We start from the raw sequence: 17901 nt of genomic DNA, 5'->3' as shown, positions 1-17901 counted from the left end.
ATGTGACCAAAACACAGGAAGTGCCTCAAATTCCAACTTTTACACGAGTGACGGAGGGAGAGCCCCAGAGTTGGAACAATGGGCTAACAGAATAATAGATTGGTGCAGAGCATGAGAATATATTCTGTTTGGCTGTCGATCTATATTCATATATGTCCACCTAATGTCTATTTTTATACGAGTATAATATTATGTCTATTTATGCAGTCATACTTTCTCCAAATGTATTTCTTTTCCTGAATCTATTTTCTGCCCCCACCATCCATTAGTACTTCTCGTTCCCCTCCTTCCGCCAGCCTCTTCCTCAATCTATCTTCCATTCCCCGGTTCTGCAATCTTCCTCCATCAATCTCACTCCTCTTCATCCATCTCTGCTCTTCCATCTTTCGCTATCTTTCTCATCCTCCACCATGCACAACTTGCAATTGCCTCCTATTTGATCATTTTCTTGGCCTGCTGAGATGCCAGAACACGCTTTCTCTTCTTCTTCTTTGAGATTCATCTCTAGTCTGGGCTGGTCTGCCATCTAGTGGAGACTATTGTTATTACAACTTAAGACTGTTGAGTTAATAGTAAACATTTTTGTATTTTCAAAAACAGAACGTTCTCTCCGAAGAAGCTGCAGGGTGTTGGAAAGCTTGGGATGACACGGCCAGATAAAAGATGAGGGGTTAGGTGCGGAAATGTGTCCGTGCGAGTGTAAATTCCGAGGGGCACTGCGGCACACGCAGCTGTTTCACTCCCATCCAGATGTCAGAAGAAAAGGAGAAAGAGCGCTCTTCAGAGAGTGGCAGAGAAACATGCACGGGCCTACACATCGCGCGTTTTCCCGAGCATGCGGTTCTGAAACCATATACCGTATTGGCCCGAATATAAGACGAGTTTTTTTTTCATTGAAATTTTACTGAAAAAGGGGGGGGGGTGTCATGTTACATTCGGGGTCATCTTATATTCAGGCCAATACGGTAAGTTGGTTTCAATGTTTTATATCAGAAAAAAATCAGTTTTGATAGCCACTGTACGTCTTAGAATGGAGCTACCTTGCTTATCTCGTGCTAGGTGGAATTCAAAACGTTTTGGAATTGTTGCGTCGCTTCATCTTTCAAACGCTCAAAAAGTCATCCGTCATCTTTCTGCCGACGTGTTTTCATGGGGGAGCCGTGAACTTTTGACTTATTCAGACACACACACACACACACACACACACACACACACACTACTACAGACAAGAACTGTATCTATTTCCCTCCTCAGGATGTTTTGAAAGCGAAAGCCTTCCTCGTGTTTACATCAAAACGACCGCCAGCATCTCAACGTGCGTTTGTCGCCTCTTTAGAAAGAAGGCCGCGGTGCAGGTTGAAGGATAGACGTTGCGAAAGAAACCAGAACACTATCGTAATCATCTTTCTCCAGCTGTTTCTCTCATGAGAAATTATTGCTGGACTGATTCCAAACGCACACACACAGTCCGATGTCTGCATGCGAGCCAAATTCACAATTTGATATTGCTTGTGTGAATTGTTTTGCAGCAACAGTAGCTGTGATGGTGCTGCTCGATGATCTTCTAGCTGGAAGGGTGATGAGATATCAATGAAATGCAAGTGCTTAAGATCATTTTGATGCTTTGGTGGGTTCTTGTCAGGAGATGCGGGTTCGGGCCAAAAATAAAGATCACAGATACGAGATGCTGGAATGAGTTTCCTCCACGAGATCTCGGAGGGGGTCAACTGGGGCAGCTCGGGAATCAGATTTTGGAGGGCGACTCAGGAAAATGGAGAGGCTGTCTCTTGGTTGAATGAAGTAGCAAGTTTGGGCTTCCTGGCTAAACAAATGGCTAGCACAACCTGACCCCCGGAAAAGCGGAAGATGGATGAAACCGATAACGGCAAGTAAGATGAGTTCAAGTGATTTTGAAGTGATTCAGGGGCAGTTTGGGACAGTTTTAAGGGTTAATCCAAATATGAGAAAGGAAAGTCAGCCCCATCAAATGCAGAAGAAGCGTGCACAGTCAAAGCCCCTGATTACGCACCACCAAGAAACAAAGTGGCTGAGGTTCAAAGGCGTTCGTTCTTTTCCGATGCCAACGCAGCAGAAGGCTTTTGGAGGGGGAAGCGGCGAGCGAGATAACATTCACAAAGCTGTGTTCCGAGCAAAAGAATGCTTTGGGAGAAGGGGGTGGGACGGTGCATCCAACGCGGCGGCCCAAAGACAAAGACAGACAAAGGTGGAACAAAAAACGGAAGAGCGATAAGCAGAAAATGATGGATACGGAACGCGAACGAGAGGGGGCGGCGCGCACGCTCGCCGATCGGGCAGGCGTCAAGGTCACGCGAGGGTGGAGACTGAAGACGCTCGGCAGATGCGAACAATGACAGGGAGATAATTTCAACATCTCAGGAGTGCCTTGTCCCACTTTCTATTTATATATACACACACACATATATATAATAAATATATATTATATACGTATATAATAAATATATATATAATAAATATATATATTTTAATAGGTGGAGAAAAGACACTGCGTCAATCACTTTTGTGTATTTCCTCGCTAAGCTCTTTTCATGTAAATCCTTACTACAAACTACACAATGAAGTCACTTTAATCTCAGCACACCCACACTCAAAAACAAACACACACACACACACACAAAAAGTATTTGTCCACTTTACACTAATCCCCGTTTGGACTGAGAGTAAAAGGAGAAGTCCCACCCATACAGTGCGGAGTGTCCTCACACAAACGTCTCAGGTCAAGCAAGAGGCGACGGACTGTCGGCGGTCTGTGCCTCCTCCACATCTTCGGAACTGACGGCCAGTGTGTGTGTGTGTGTGTGTGCGCGCGTAATATTAATATATAATATAATATGATATGATATAATATAATATAATAGTATAATACACACATCCATACACATATTGGCTTATTGAAAACAGATAAAAAAGTTAAATGACAAATTGTTCAGCATGGAATCGGATTTCATGGGCGCATTTGAAAAGTGTATCAACAGCGCCCCCGCTTGTTCAATATGCGAAAGTACAGAGAAAGCCTAAAACGAGGATTATTTTAGAGAAGAATCCATTTCAAGTGAGTATTTGACTTTTCTAAACCTATAACTATTTTTTAGGTATTTGTATTGATGCAATTCAAATTTCAGATTTTTTTTTAATAGTACAGTGAAAGCCTAAATTGAGGATTTATTCAGAGAATAAAACTATTTCAAGTGAGTATTTGACCTTTCTAAACCTACGACTCTATTTTTAGGTATTTTATTGATGCAATTTAAATTTCAAATTATTTTGGAATGTTTTTCACATTTGTCTCCAAATATTACTATCCAAGCCTAACATATAGATTTTGTATAATGAGGCATATTCAGTCTTTAAAGGAACATGGCATAATTTCCAGAGGTATAAATCTAGTTATTAAAACAAAAAGTTGACATTTTTAAAATATAATTTGCCAAGTCAAATTACAGCAATGTACTCATGAGGAAATGTGTAAATTCTAAATTCATATTACAAAAACTCCTAAACATATTGTGGTAAAACTTAATACATAAAGAACTAGGCAATATTTCTTAGAGGTTAATATTGACTTCACGGGGCTGCAAACGTCTGTTGTGCTTCTTATGAAAAAAGATGAACGTTTAAATGTACGGTAACGGTGGGATTGACCTTTCTCAAAATGCCCGACTGTAATTCCCTTCTGCATCCAGAAAGCATTTTGAATGCGGCCGTAATGCAATTTGGGACGAGAATTCAATCTGCAGTGGCGCCACTTAAAGGCGTGCTGTTAGCACACGTTAAGCATGCTTCTGGGCAAGCGAGGGTGGAATATTATTCGGCGAGCGCTGCCAAAAAAAGCGAGAGAAAAGTGGGAGGGAGAAGGCGGCGAGGTTAAAGAAGAGCCAGGGCGGAAAAGAGGAGGATGTGAAGACAGCAGAGATCCATTCAGGCACGTGTTGCGTTGATTTTATCCAGCTTTGCCGTATCTGGCGAGAATTCAACCCAACAGTGCCCCTGCTGGGGTACTTGCAAAACTACAGTAAACAGGAATTTGACATTTTTAAACATCGGACAAAACACCAAATATAATTTGAAATTTATCTTACAGATTTGCCAGCAAATAAACAATTTGACTTTTGAATAAATGTCCTAAAAGTGCACCCGTAACCTAAATCGAGCTTCTCATACATACAAAGATTGTCTCTTAGACAAGATGCATCAGCTCGTGTATTTCCTTGAACCGATTACTGCGCTATTTTTTATATAGTGTCATTTACGGCATTTTAAGGATAATTCTAATTTCAGCGAGACAAAAATAGGCAGTGTTAAGTGTACGTAATGTGATACTGGATTCTTTGGGAGTTTTGAACATAGCATATCACCTCTGACCTATTTTAAATGGTCGAGGGAATTTATTAGAATCAGAACCATTTAAATCCTGAACCATAAACACATGTTGTATAAAACATCGTAATTATTGTCCCACTTATGCATTGGAGACACGTTTTGCAGGTGCTTGACAGTAAATAAGTACTTGGCAGGTCACAAGCATGACCTGATGACATTCATTAGCAGCTTCATTAGACCGAAGGGCAACGCTCATTACGGAGAGATGGCAGACAAACGTGAAAGTGACATTGCGTCACAAATGCTAATGTATCGTTGACGCTGAAAATGACAACATTTTGGTGAATTCTTAAAAGTCCCCCAGACACAAGGGTTAAAAAAAAAAAGGTAAAATTCTACATTGTCCAGAGGTCCAAGAACCGAACCCTGGGGAACACCATCGGAAAGAGGGACGCAGAAAAATCAGGCAGTTGTACCTTTGACAAATTTCAGATTATTAAAATACAAAAAATTTAATTATCGACATTTTTTTCGCTCATATTATGGCAAATAAGCGACAAGCCACGATGGTGTTTATGGTTTCTCTCCTACTTCCATGTATTTCAAGTGAATGAACCCAAAGCAGGGGTCGTGTAAACTCCTTCCAGTAGCCGCATGGCTTTCCAATGTGTTTGCGCTTTTTAAGCGTGGACTCAATTTTCGCTATTTTTCACATTAATCGTAGCGACAGTAAAATAACGGCGCATCCAACGTGTGCTGTGAAAAAAAAAAACATCTCTTCCGCAAAGATAAAATCCATTAACACGCGTCAAAACATCTATTTAAGCCTGCATGCACCCAGGGACCTTGTTTTGGGACTTGAACAAATAATTATTTGGGACCCTGCTTTAGAGGAGTTAGCAAGAAACATTTTTTGATTGATTAAAACATATCAACAGCAGAAGTCCATCCACTATAGATATAAATAAGTACTGCAATCAAGTGAATCAGCAAGCTAATGCTAGCGTTAGCGAGAAGCTAACGAACTCATTTTACATACTGTGTTCCCAAATAATAAAACAGAACCTTTCGATACAATTCAGCTAATACAACTACTCAAAAAACATCCACAAGAATTAAAACATAGAGCGCACAAAATCAACAGAAAGACCGATGCTAATGCTATGAAAACGAGGGCATCATAGATATACAATAATATGCAAGTGAAATAAAGTTTTGTCATCTCAAGCTTACCGTTTTACTGTGTCCGTCGTTTCCATGGAGTGGGTGAAGGAATTGAACCCTCAATGAAGCAAAGTTTTTAGACGAATTCTTCTCTGTGCTCTCCACTTCGGCATCCTTGAGTTGTTTGGACTATAAAAGTCTCTCCGAGTAGAAAAGATGGCGGATTAGTTACGCCGCACCCGAGTAAAAAAGATGGCGGATTTGTTAAGCCACACCCATTAACTTGTTTGGTCGTGCCGCCTAAACACTTCCGGGTTGAAAAAAAAAATCCTCCAAACAAATTATAAAAGTATCTTTGCAGCACTTGGAGGGATTAGATTAAAAAATTCTTTAGTTTGTTTATAATACTTTTGCTCTGTGATTGTCAACATCTCATTTTCAACCACCTGTCAAAGCAGGCTTTCTTTTTTTTTTTTTTTTTACACATTTTGCAGGGTGGTTGTTTTGCATAAATATCGTTGAAAGAAGTTAAGAAAAGTACAGTACTTAAATCTTGGCTCATAAAATAAATTTTTGCAGGTCTCAAAAAGATGTAATTTTTGGAAATATTCTGCTTTCTGGGTTCTGTGTGCTGTAAAAAGGTGATGACTTAATACATGTTTCGGATATTGTGAGTTTCATTTATTTATTTTTGGTGGATCAATTGTTAGTTTCTGATAAATTAGCTATGAAATTAGAATTTCCTAAAATTTCCTAGACATTTGGAAAAATGTTCAAAAAAATGTCCTAGAATTTCTGAGAATTTTCCAGAGTTTCTGCACCAGTGCTTGTTTGGTAAGAGTCCTGTGAAGTTGTAATAGGTTTGAAAGATTGCTGGTATAAAGATGAGTTGGGTCGGATTCCGAAGATTTGTTTGAGATCTGAGGCAAAGATTTCCCGACATTTTGCGTCAAACAGATATGTTGAACGTCGAGTTCAGGGATTCTACTGTACGTACATGAAAAATAATGTTATTATCAAATTAATTACGGAGAAATTATATATTTTTTTACTGTTAAACGAAATCTTTTGAATGCATAATACATATACAAAAGTCTCTATGGTGAACATAATTTTAAAAAATCCAAAGTACAAACAACAAATCTGGACATCACCCTTCCGCATTGTAAACGGAGAGGTCAGAGGCCATGGTGACAAGCAGTTCCCACGGAAACTGATTGAAAGGCCTCTGGACCGCCCCCGTCGCCTGACCTCGACTCTCCTTAATCATCAGCAGCACGTCCTCGTCGTCCAGCACGCGGATGAGGTCGCCCTCGTAGTCGCGGTAATTCAGCGCAATGTCACCCATCTTGAATACGTCCCTGAGAACACACACAGACAACAGCACACACACTTCAATACAGCGGTTGCCATGGAGATGAAAACAATGAACTCATTTCACGTTGGATTAATGATCCTCGCTAACACATTACTCCCCTCGTTCTTTTTTATTTTTAGCCTGGAGATCCATTTTTTATGAGGGGGATTTTTTTTTTTCCTTAACATACACACTGGCAAATATATCAGAAATATATATAATAATTTTTTGCCATATTTGAATGGTGCTAAAAGTGAAGTAGCAAGTCTGAACGATTAGAGATTTGGTATTTTCATAGACAGGCGCAATTAGAAAGAGGCGTTTGCGCCGTAGTGGGAGTGAGGTTCTTGCAAAATAAATTAGAGTGAGCACCACTCGAACAGAACTCACACTTCATCTTTTGGAAGTGCGTAGAACAACAATTACCTCATCCGAGACATCAGCTCCATGTGTGTTGGCTGGATGGTGAGGTCCTCTTGAACGCACACGTCCCTGCAAGTGGACACGCAGACATTACAAAATACAAAAAAAACAGCTAAGCTAAGCTATCGTCGTTTTTTTTCGGCTGTGGAACGAATTAAACAAATTACAGTGTATTCTTATGGAAATATTTGATCCAACAATCAAATAGGTCTCGGAACGAAATAAATTTGTATGTAGAAGTTTGACTGTAGTAAAAAAAAGTAAGCAAAATATAAAAAAATATATAAGTGAAAGCATCAGGACGGACAGACGGATGGAATCATATTATAGAAATGATGTAATTGTACCTGGTTTGGATTCCAGAGGGGGTGAGCAGATAGCATCGGAGGCAGCTGTAGGTGTGGCCTTCTCCTTCGTCCTCCGATTCACTCTCCGGGAGGGGCTTGATGATCTTCACGAAGGATTGTGGAAAAATACCCGTCTGGTTGTTGACCGTGCCCTGTGGCAAATAATAATCAAATGGGAGGAATTCGCACCCGGAGATGTGTTAGTCTGACTAATTAGCTCGTGTACGCTAAATGACAATTAGCATGTAAGCCTGGCTACTACGCTTCAGTGTAGTCATAAATATTTAAATAAGTAAATAAAGCAATTATCACTTTTCCAAACACTGCTTGACTTATCAAGTGAATGGAAATGGAAACCATTTTTTCCCTTGGGAAATGACAGAAATATAACAGTTTTATTTTGAATAATATTATTATTTTAAGTGATAATGTTATATTCGAATATTCTTAACGAGTGGGAAAAAAACATAATCCAACATTCTGTTTTTTAAATGTATGTTGAGATGACGCAATAAACATATTATGACATTTTTCCATTAGCATTATTGGATTTGTGCGCGGAGCAGTCAGAAGGTAAAAATAAGACGAAGATAAGAGCATCCTCCACAATGGCTTTGTCACCCCCTCACTGCACCCACCTCCTGTTACTTCATCTTTTTAGCAGCTTTTATTGGCGTCTGCACACTAAGCACGACTTCTTTGTTCAGATACAAAATATTTAACTTTCGGGCACAATACATTTGAATTTTAATCTTTTGACTTTAAACATTTACATATGCGATACATTTTAAATGACCTATTTGAATGTTTCTTTTTCCCTCCCAATTATAATTAAATGATGTATTTGTTATGTTTGAATTCAAATTATTTTGTTGTGTTGTTGGATTGTTAGTTAGAAATATTTATATTAATTTAGTTATTAACTAAAATTGTATTTCTTTTATTTAATTGATAATTAATTTATTTATGATTTAATTTCAATTATTTTTATTTGAAGTTTTGATTTTTTTATTTATACATTTACATTTTTTACTTCATTTTAAAAAACCCAATTTATTTTAATATTATTTTTTATTTAACATGTATGCTTTTTTTTTTTTTTCAAACTGGGCACGATACCACAGTGGCAACTGCAACCTCATTTTTAATAAACACTACCTACAACAAGCTTACTGTTACTGCAGTTAAATAATTTTGGTAAAGGAGCATTAAGGATATTTTAAGGGGACACCTGATGGAAAAAGTTTGTGAATCATCAATCTAATCAAAAGGCTTACTTGAAGCGAGTCACGAGAACGAGTCAAGTCACATCACTTCAAATCAGCATTTTCTTCCTTAAATACCATCCACATTTTTTTTTTTTGGGGGGGGGGATTTGGCACTGTACGTACCTCCAACCAGTCAGTGTTGACTCGATGCAGCAAGAAGATCAAGTCTCCTCTCTTCAGGTTCAACTCTGCCTTGCTACTGCCACAAAAGTCAAACATGGCCTGGTGCAGGAGAAGAAACAGTTTAAATTGAACTTTATCTCGTAATGACAATTATTTAGTGTCAGCTAACAATTTCACATGTGCGTGGGTGTATTATGTAATATATATATATATATATATATATATATATATATATATATATATATATATATATATATATATATATATATATATATATATATATATATATATATACACACACACACATATATTTATAACTGCAAAAAAAATATTTGAAGTTCACAATGGTAAAAGTATTTCCCACCATCTTAGAGGAAATAATCAAACCAGCAGGCATGCTCGGAAAACAATCCAACATTTTTAAGTATACGCATCATCGAGCCAAACAAGCAGCGAGCACGGAGGGAGCCGCGACGAGATGATGCGCACAGCAGTGGCTCAGCTGCCCCCCCCAAAAGGAAAAAAAAATCAGAGCGGCGAGAGCAGTGGGAGGGAGGTGAAGAAGAAGAGGAGGAGGAGGGAGGAATAGTCAAATTTAAACAGAGGTGAGGGACTGACAGATCACTGCTGCCTTTGCTGTTCGCTTGGCTTGCAGCGAGTGTGGAAGATCGGGATCGAATTCACGGGACGATGTGCGGTGAGCGACTTTGTCTCGTTTTTATCATCTGCGGAACTATTATAAAATGCTATTGTGTATACGCATTCTTATCAACACACACAGATTAATTGGTGACTGTTCATTTTAATCAGTTGTAAAAATTCCGATCATTCCGAACGCAACAGCGTCAAAAGTGATGCATGAAAAAAAAAGTAAAAAAAAAAAGAATTGTTTGAATTATTCAACAGGTCATGAATACTTCATGTTGATGCTGAGGAGAAATTTGTATTGAAGGAATCAAATTATGACATTTATGCAATATTAGGGATTAATTGATCATTCTAAGTGTTTTCAAAAAGGTAAAAATAATATTACAGTATTTATCGTGTCTTTAAATCATGTCGTGGTGTGTTGTGTGACCTTATGGTCTACGATGGGTCAACAAGATTTGTGTTTGTGTGCGTGACTTTAATCCCAGTGTAAACAGAATGAGTAATCTAGATTAACTACTATCAGATTAGTTTGACCATGTTGACACCAACACTCCCACACAAACTAAGTATAACAGACACATTGAACTCCTTGAAGTAAGAATGTCTTTGCACAGAACTTTTGTTGGAGCCTCGAGTTGCTTTCTGGGTGGAATGGGTTTGTTTTGATGGCGATACTGCGGACAATAAAAAATCATTTAATTGCCTTTTTTTCACTAAATCTAGAGTTTGATTTGCTTGGTTTAGTAGCATACAGCTTTGAAATTTGTGCACAAATGCTGCTAAAAAAAAACCAAAACATTTTTTTATTAATTCAATTAATTCAATTAATCTAAAGGTATTTATGCCTTCAGAATATTTGTCCAATTATATTTGGATTTCTGTCTTTTTAGCATAAAAGTACAGTTACACAAGCATTTAAGACATAGAATTTAAATTGAAGTCATTAGATTCACTTATTTTATGTTTTTGTTGAATATTGTTTGGAATTTATTTACTTTTTTAATTTTTAGGTGTGAAAATGCTGATATTTTAATAATGAGTTATGAATTAAAATTAAATTGTTTATTATTTACTACCTCAACTATGCACATACACATTGACAATTAGTCAAATTGAATTATTATCTTTTTACTTACAAATACGTTTGTATTTTTCTGTCACCTGCTTATTTTATTTTCTAAAAATATTTTTTTGTAACTTGTACATTTTCTACTTTTTGTGTCAAAATTCTGACACAAGTAAAAAAGTATAAGAAATGTATTAGTCAAAAAAAACACAATAATTCTTCTCAAACAAATTCCTAAATGTTGGCTTTTTTCTGTTATTCATTTCATTCTTTTAAATCTATATTTTAAATGTGTTCATTTTTGTGTAAAAATGCTGATACGCAAGTAAAAAAAAAAGCACACATTTTATTTTTACTTTTTGCATTTTTTTCTTCCCATTTGTTAAAAGTAACTCCATCCAGACTTTTTTTTTTTTTTTTGAGATTATTTGACTGAGAACAATAATTTCACATCACTTGCCAAAGTCACTAGAGCGCAAAACAGAAAGACAGTATACGCTTTGATTTCCTCGGAGTTCATCAATGTTTGCAAAAGAAAAAAAAAGAAAATGTATGCACGGTTAGCGAGAATGGAGCAGTTGAGCTCCGTTGCGCCGGCGCCATTAATTTGCGCAGGCAACGACTGTAAATGACGCCTGGGTTGAGCTCGGGCACAGGAGCAATCATCTTGAGCAATTAGCGGCGCGCCCACCCGCCCTAACAAGCTTGTAAAAGCTTTCGCTCCTTGATTAGCGTCAACGAGGAGGGAGTTGGCGTTCCCTAGGAGAAAAGCCAAAAGAGGAATCTTTCCTGAAGCCTCTACCGTAGGTCTCTACTGAATGGAGATTTGACTCGGTGGATTGTCTAACTACTATACCTGCAGGCCAATTGGAAACTGTCAGCCATGTTTCCATGGTTACAGCTAAGAATCCCTCACCATTTCTGGCATGCTGAATAGGATGTGAGGAATGTGAAAGTTTGGAGAGAAGCAAAGAGCTGCTGAAAAAGCACAGCAATGAAGAAAAAAAGGAAGTCCATGCAAATTCATGACTTCTGTTTTCTGATTGAAAAAGCGACCGGGACTCTCCTGACCCACTTCGGGTCTACGGAAACTTCCTTAATTGGGGTGCTTTTGTTAAAATTCTGGAAGTTTCCAATATAAGTTTGTTTGCGGGGAAGCACACCGAGGGGGCACTCGGAGAAGAAGCAGAAATAAAATGTTGAGTAGGTTGGCAGCATTGTGGGTAGATTACACCAGTGTGGGAGAGAGAGAGAGTGAGGGAGTGAGAGAGTGAGAGGCAAGTGAACTTTAGAGAGGCTGAGCTGAAGTGTGCAGACGGTTTGGTATGCTCCATTTTTTGAAATGCATTCATTTCGACGCAGTTTTGGTGAAGTTGTTTCTGCAAGAGCACAAAGTGCGCTTAGGACAAAAGCAGCAGCACCACGTCAATTTTGAACACCATGAAAAATGATCTTCCGTTAGATGGCAGAAGATCCAATGAACCTCTTGCCGTTCGTCACGTTTACTTTCTACGTTTGTGCGTCTACCGAGCTGGATTTAGTGCAGTTGTTACGCTGTGGGAGGCCATGGAGATGGTAACCATAGCAACAATAATAAATAAAGACAATTGATAAGCGTGTGTATACCTCAGCCCTGGGTGATGAGAAGAGGTCTGGCTTGGGTTTGACTGTCTTCCTAAGAGGTCAAGAAAATGAAATTTAGGAGGAAGTCATGAGAGTCCAATTTTGCATCATCTCCACTTACCACATGTCCACCTGGTGAAACACGCTATGTACTAACAACGGTCATCACAAATAAGGAAGTAAGCTAGGATCGTTTTTCCTTAGGGGCGGGGCAAGAATATCGAAGTACGAATGCGGGGGGGGGGGGTCGGTGCCCTAGCGGACCCCCCTCTAGCTCCGTCGCTGAAATTGAACTAATGTCTCTGTGGCTTCTAGATAAATGAGCAACCTGACTCATGTCTCCTGCGTTAAATTGATTACTTTGAGAACAATTTTGTCATTCTGAGAATGCTTCTCTGACTCTTTACCAATTCCATCAGAGGTTCTTCATGACATACACGGACGAAGGGGCTCACACTTTGCGGGTAGGCGGTCGCAGACGCCTGAGCACTCGAGGCTGATGTTGGCCGTCCTGCTCCGTCTGGTAGAAGAACATCCTGAGATCCTCATCCAGCAGCAACCATGTCGGCAGGCCCAACAGCCTCTGCACATGAGAGGAGGAATCGGATTGGGTTGTGGGAGTCGAGTGAGGTGGAAGGTTGCGAAGCGGGAAAAGATGGAATGTAAAACCATGTAGGTTGCGGCCAAACGAGCAAGGCAAGTGAGTGGGAGAAGACGACGACGACGAGAGAGAGAGAGAGAGAGAGAGAGAGAGAGAGAGAGAGAGAGAGAGAGAGAGAGAGAGAGAGAGAGAGAGAGCGAGAGAGAGAGAGAGAGAGAGAGAGAGAGAGAGAGAGAGACGCCTACGTGTGCAGCTACATCTGCAAACTAAACGCCATCCACCTACTGCAGCATCTTTCGGCCCACTTCTACGTAAAGTTGCAGCGGGAGCGAAAAAAATTCAAACGCAGCGATTACCTTCATGTACGTGTTCAACTCAGGGATTCGGCTCTCCGCAATCTCCCGCTTGTTGCCGATGAACACTTTTCCTGGAGAAAAAGAAAATGTAGTTTATTATTGTACTTTGGAAAATAAATCTGTGCAGGTCACTCAAGTTAGGGGAAAAATAGAAAATGGCAACAATACAGCAAAATGGAAATTTGCAGGTGGTCTGTAGAAATTGTAGAACTAACCTAGTTAGATATTTTTGAAAGTTGGTAGTTACCCTGTACCCCGAAAATTGGCTATCTAGAGTTAGCCACTGCTAATCTACATGGCTGGAAAAAAAATTTGTGGGCAAAAGTCATTCTGCTATCTAATAACTTGTTTCAATGTGTCCTCAAAGACCTTTTATTTTTTTTTTCTCCGATATTATATCATCCCACGTCTCTCCTTCGGTTTCCCTTTCTATCTTGATGAGCTCCGCAATTAAACCCATCAGCTCTAATATCAGCAGATTCCTCCGTGGCAGATGCTAAAGTTTGGAGAAAAGTTGAACCTTCATCATCACCTCCCAATTCAGTGAGTGGGACTGATTAAAATCATAATGTATTCCATTTCCGCAAAAAAAAAATATGGTGAGTAGGAAGCATAAATTCAAACCAGTACATTTTGAAAGATTTGACTACTTTTGAATTTCCAAAAGATGCAATATTGGTCTGAAACGATAAATTGGTCAACGTCGAGACTTTTTTTGCGAAAAAAACAAAAACAAGTGTTGTGGTCAAATTAAAAATGTGTCGATTTTTCATCGGACAGAACCACCAAGAAAGCGTGCTAACGGTACTTAGCGATGCTACACCCACCAAAGCTAGCAAACTAACAAAATACAAGCTAATCATGAATCAATTATTGCAAAATCACAACAGTGATTGACTTGAGTCATTACTGCTGATAAAAGTATCGGTGACACATCGACAGTTTTGTGTTTAACTCCATTCTAAGTGATTTCATCGCTGTACTTTCGATACAAAGCGTTTAGCGGCATCCTGTGGTGCAATCAACTTCCGCCCCAGTGTCGCAAACAGGTGCACCGCATCTCCAGCAGCCCGCAATCAAACTCCAAATTATTTCGTAAGCTACTTTTTGCACACAGCAGGCCCACAAGCAAAAAAAAAAAAAACGTTCTGGATTGCCAGAATGAATAAATCGTGACAGAGATGGGATTATTTAACTGATACCTGGAAGTGTGGGCAGCACGCAGGTGTTGGGACCAGGTCTGTCTGGGTCCTCTGGAGAGTATCTGGACTCCAAGATCTGGTGCAGGCTGAAAAAGTCACTGTAGCGCCTGTAGATTAGATACTTGCTCCATCCTTTGGTTTTCACCTCAACAACAAACCTCTGCACAGTGAATGGAAGACAAAGATGTTTTTTCGGTTGCTTTGAAATTCTAACATGCTATTATTATTATTTTTTTTTTCAAACTTACAAAGTAATCGATGAAGCCTTTTTTCTCCTCGATATCCGCAATGGTGGCACTGATGGGGATGTTGTCAGGCAGTTGGTCAAAGTCACTAGGGAATAGAAAATAAAAAAATCAATGATATAAATAATATTTATTCATATAGTTTCAAATATATCCGCCATTCTAGAATTGAACCCAACGCCATTTTTTAAATGTCGTTTACAGAATAGTTTGCTGTGGTTTCCCTATTTTAAAATGATTAAACAAGAAATATGTATTTTCCCCATTTTAAAATGATTAATTAAGAAATATAACACAAGCGTGGCCTACCCCAACCACATTTGTAAACTCACCTCTCGTAGCGTAGCTGCAGCGGTAGCGACATGGCCGACCGAAGGTGTCAAGACAGTGTAGAAAGCAAACAAAATATTTCAAAGTGTGAATGGCAGCATCAGGAAGTGAGGGGTTGGCAACCAGGAAATGTTTTGCATGGGTCTTTCCAAACAAACCAAAAAAGGGAAGTCTTATATATATAGAAAAAACATGATTTTATTTTAGCTAACTTTTTATATACAAAAAAAAAAGCAATACATTAAATATTTGGATTCATTCAAGATGTGCATACTTTGATGTGAAGTTGCCCATTTGAAGTCTTTATTTAATATTATTATCACTTCAAGACATTATTTTAACTCTGATTATTACTATTATGAGGAGAAAATGTCTTAAAATTGGTAAAAGTGGTATTTTTTTTTTTTACACCACCTCAAAAAAGACTTTTACACCATACTCACCATATTCAAATACAGTGGCGTAGTAGGCCTAAGTGTTCATCAAAAACAAGGCACGGGTGTTATTCCTCGACAGTACCTTTTATTGTAATCAAAATTTAGACTTTATTAATGAACAGGTGGATTTGAAACGTTAAGTTTGCGACTGATGCAAATTTTTTTTTGAAAGGAGTAGATGTTAGTACCTCACCTAAAACGCGTGAGTGAGGCTTCTCAGTCGTGACTGACGATTGGCGTTGAATCAGACGTGATGCAAAGTGAAGGACAAACAGCATGAGCGGGAGTGTTTTGCCGCTGTGTGTGACACTGCAGTGAAAAGATTGTGGAGAAATACACACAAATACACAACGCATACAAATTCAGACACTTGTGGAGGATGCCATTCAATCTTTACATTGTGTATGAAAAGAGAGTCTTAATAAGTTTGAATTCTGATTAACGTGGGTTGGAGAAGTAAAATAAAATAAGTAAAATGTCTTTCTGTATTTATTATGTGTGGGTTTGGAATTTGTGTTGCAACTATTTGCAAGAGTTTGTCATTTATCCGATTTATTGTGTCATTATGTAATAAGAAGCTGGATGCGTAACAGGCCGACCAGCCAACAACTTGCTGGATTCTTTTTTCAAAACGCGCCCACGGCCGCCCTCACATGCCGAGGCCGTAGCGTGGACGCTAAATATACCGTTGTTAGCGCCGGTGCATATTCTGTAAATAGCGGGGGGGGGGCTTCCGTCTTCCCACTCAAGCTGCTTACAGTAGTTAGCCACAGTTGCTAATGAGTCACTTATAGTAAATGATTTTTGAACCTGATGAAATAATATAATAAGAATATAACAGAGGGATGGAAAAACATACTTTGTCTTGTATGTTGCCATGGCAACGTGTACACTTCTCACAACGTATTGCGTAACTTGTATTTCTTCTGCATGTCCATTCATCCAGCTGACAGGATGGTGATGACGGACCTGTTGAAAGCGGAGGAGATCAAGAAAGCTCTTGATGCCTTTGCAGGTTGGATTCGTGTACATTATTACACGTTTTAGTATTGTGATTTGTTGTAGTACCAATACCAACCTATGAGAGGCAGCATGGTGCCACAATGCACCCAGACTGTGGAGAAATAGAGAAATCAAAGTGAGGATTTAGCGTTGATACCAACCTTTATAATTACCTATTCATACCACAAGATGGTAGCAAAGCACTATGTCTGTCTAAATGAATTACGCAGTTTCTTGGGTCTTCCTGTGTGTAGCTTGCTTAACGCTGATATTTTTCGGCCTCCTTTGTTTTGCTGAGTAGCAGAGACATTCGACCCTAAAAAGTTCTTCGACCTGGTGGGAATGACGGCGATGTCGGCCGAGAGCGTCAAGCAGGTCTTCCGGGTTCTTGATGTGGATGGAAGCGGTTTCATAGAAGAAGATGAACTCAAGTGAGTCAAACAAGAAAACATTTCTGCTCTTTTTTTTTTTTCAACCTGAGAGAGAAACATTCCATCTTGCTCAGGTTTGTGCTGAAGGGTTTCTCCAAGGACGGCAGAGACTTGACAGATGATGAGGCAAGAGTGTTCCTCAAAGCTGCGGACAAGGACGGCGACGGCAAAATCGGAATTGACGGTGAGAGAAGTGAGGAGGTTTTATCTGACGACGAATGCTAACGTATAGACGGACAGATGGACAAGTTGATATGAAACATAACCTAGTTAGTCGAAAGAACACTGCGTAAATTCTCGATTTGGTCGTTTTTTTGCTCACCAGAGTTCGAAGCGATGGTGCATGAGTAGAAGAAAGCAGGACCTCTTCTTCCTCCTCCCTGAATTCATAGTTTGTACTTGCCACCATCAAACTTCTTTCACCTCCCCGGGGGAAGCCACACATGGAGACGGACCGGCCTGACCCGCTCACCCACGAAAACAGGCAGCGTCTATGGGGAGGTGTTACCAGATTTGGGTTACATGTTTTTATCGGGTATCAAATGTACTTCTCAATCGTTCTTGATGAGCTCATAAAGATGGCTTGGTGCTAGTGATGTTGTATTCCAAATGATTCTTTTTCAGAACTGTTCATTTTTATGGATTGGTCACATGCCAGTGCACCCGCATTATCTTACTCTTCACCACGCAGCCCCACTCATCCGTGCCTAAAAAAATTCACAACCAAGAAAGTGAGAGAAGACAGTAAGAAATGACAATAAAAGAGTTATTGAGTAATGGATATTTCTTTTTTTACCTCCAAAACAAACCTGTTGAACATTAAAATACACCATCAGCATTGAAATAAGAAAAGTGGATGTATAATAATTGACTGAATCACATTTTATGTCTTACAAAATAGAAAACCAGGAAAAGT

General features: G+C 39.2%; 2 protein-coding genes across 2 annotated transcripts; one reads left to right on the top strand and one right to left on the bottom strand.

Annotated features, from left to right (window-relative positions):
• Positions 1–6548: 6548 nt before the first annotated feature.
• ncf4 (neutrophil cytosolic factor 4) lies at positions 6549–15268 on the bottom strand. The gene is made up of 10 exons (XM_049721739.1): positions 15118–15268; positions 14789–14873; positions 14541–14700; positions 13339–13409; positions 12837–12964; positions 12385–12433; positions 9042–9140; positions 7651–7802; positions 7307–7372; positions 6549–6884 (listed from the first exon to the last, which is right to left on the bottom strand). The coding sequence occupies exons 1-10, from the start codon at positions 15147–15149 to the stop codon at positions 6674–6676; spliced, it is 1053 nt and encodes a 350-aa protein (XP_049577696.1). The 5' UTR covers positions 15150–15268; the 3' UTR covers positions 6549–6673.
• On the top strand, positions 9573–17762 carry LOC125969550 (parvalbumin-7). Its single transcript, XM_049721741.1, has 5 exons — positions 9573–9738; positions 16499–16567; positions 16856–16985; positions 17060–17169; positions 17311–17762. The coding sequence occupies exons 1-5, from the start codon at positions 9732–9734 to the stop codon at positions 17334–17336; spliced, it is 342 nt and encodes a 113-aa protein (XP_049577698.1). The 5' UTR covers positions 9573–9731; the 3' UTR covers positions 17337–17762.
• Positions 17763–17901: the final 139 nt, after the last annotated feature.

The sequence above is a fragment of the Syngnathus scovelli genome, chromosome 5 (genome assembly GCF_024217435.2).
Source record: "Syngnathus scovelli strain Florida chromosome 5, RoL_Ssco_1.2, whole genome shotgun sequence".
In the NCBI taxonomy this organism is placed as follows: domain Eukaryota; kingdom Metazoa; phylum Chordata; class Actinopteri; order Syngnathiformes; family Syngnathidae; genus Syngnathus; species Syngnathus scovelli.
Note: the sequence above shows the minus strand (reverse complement) of the source record. Positions and strands in the feature narration are given on the sequence as shown.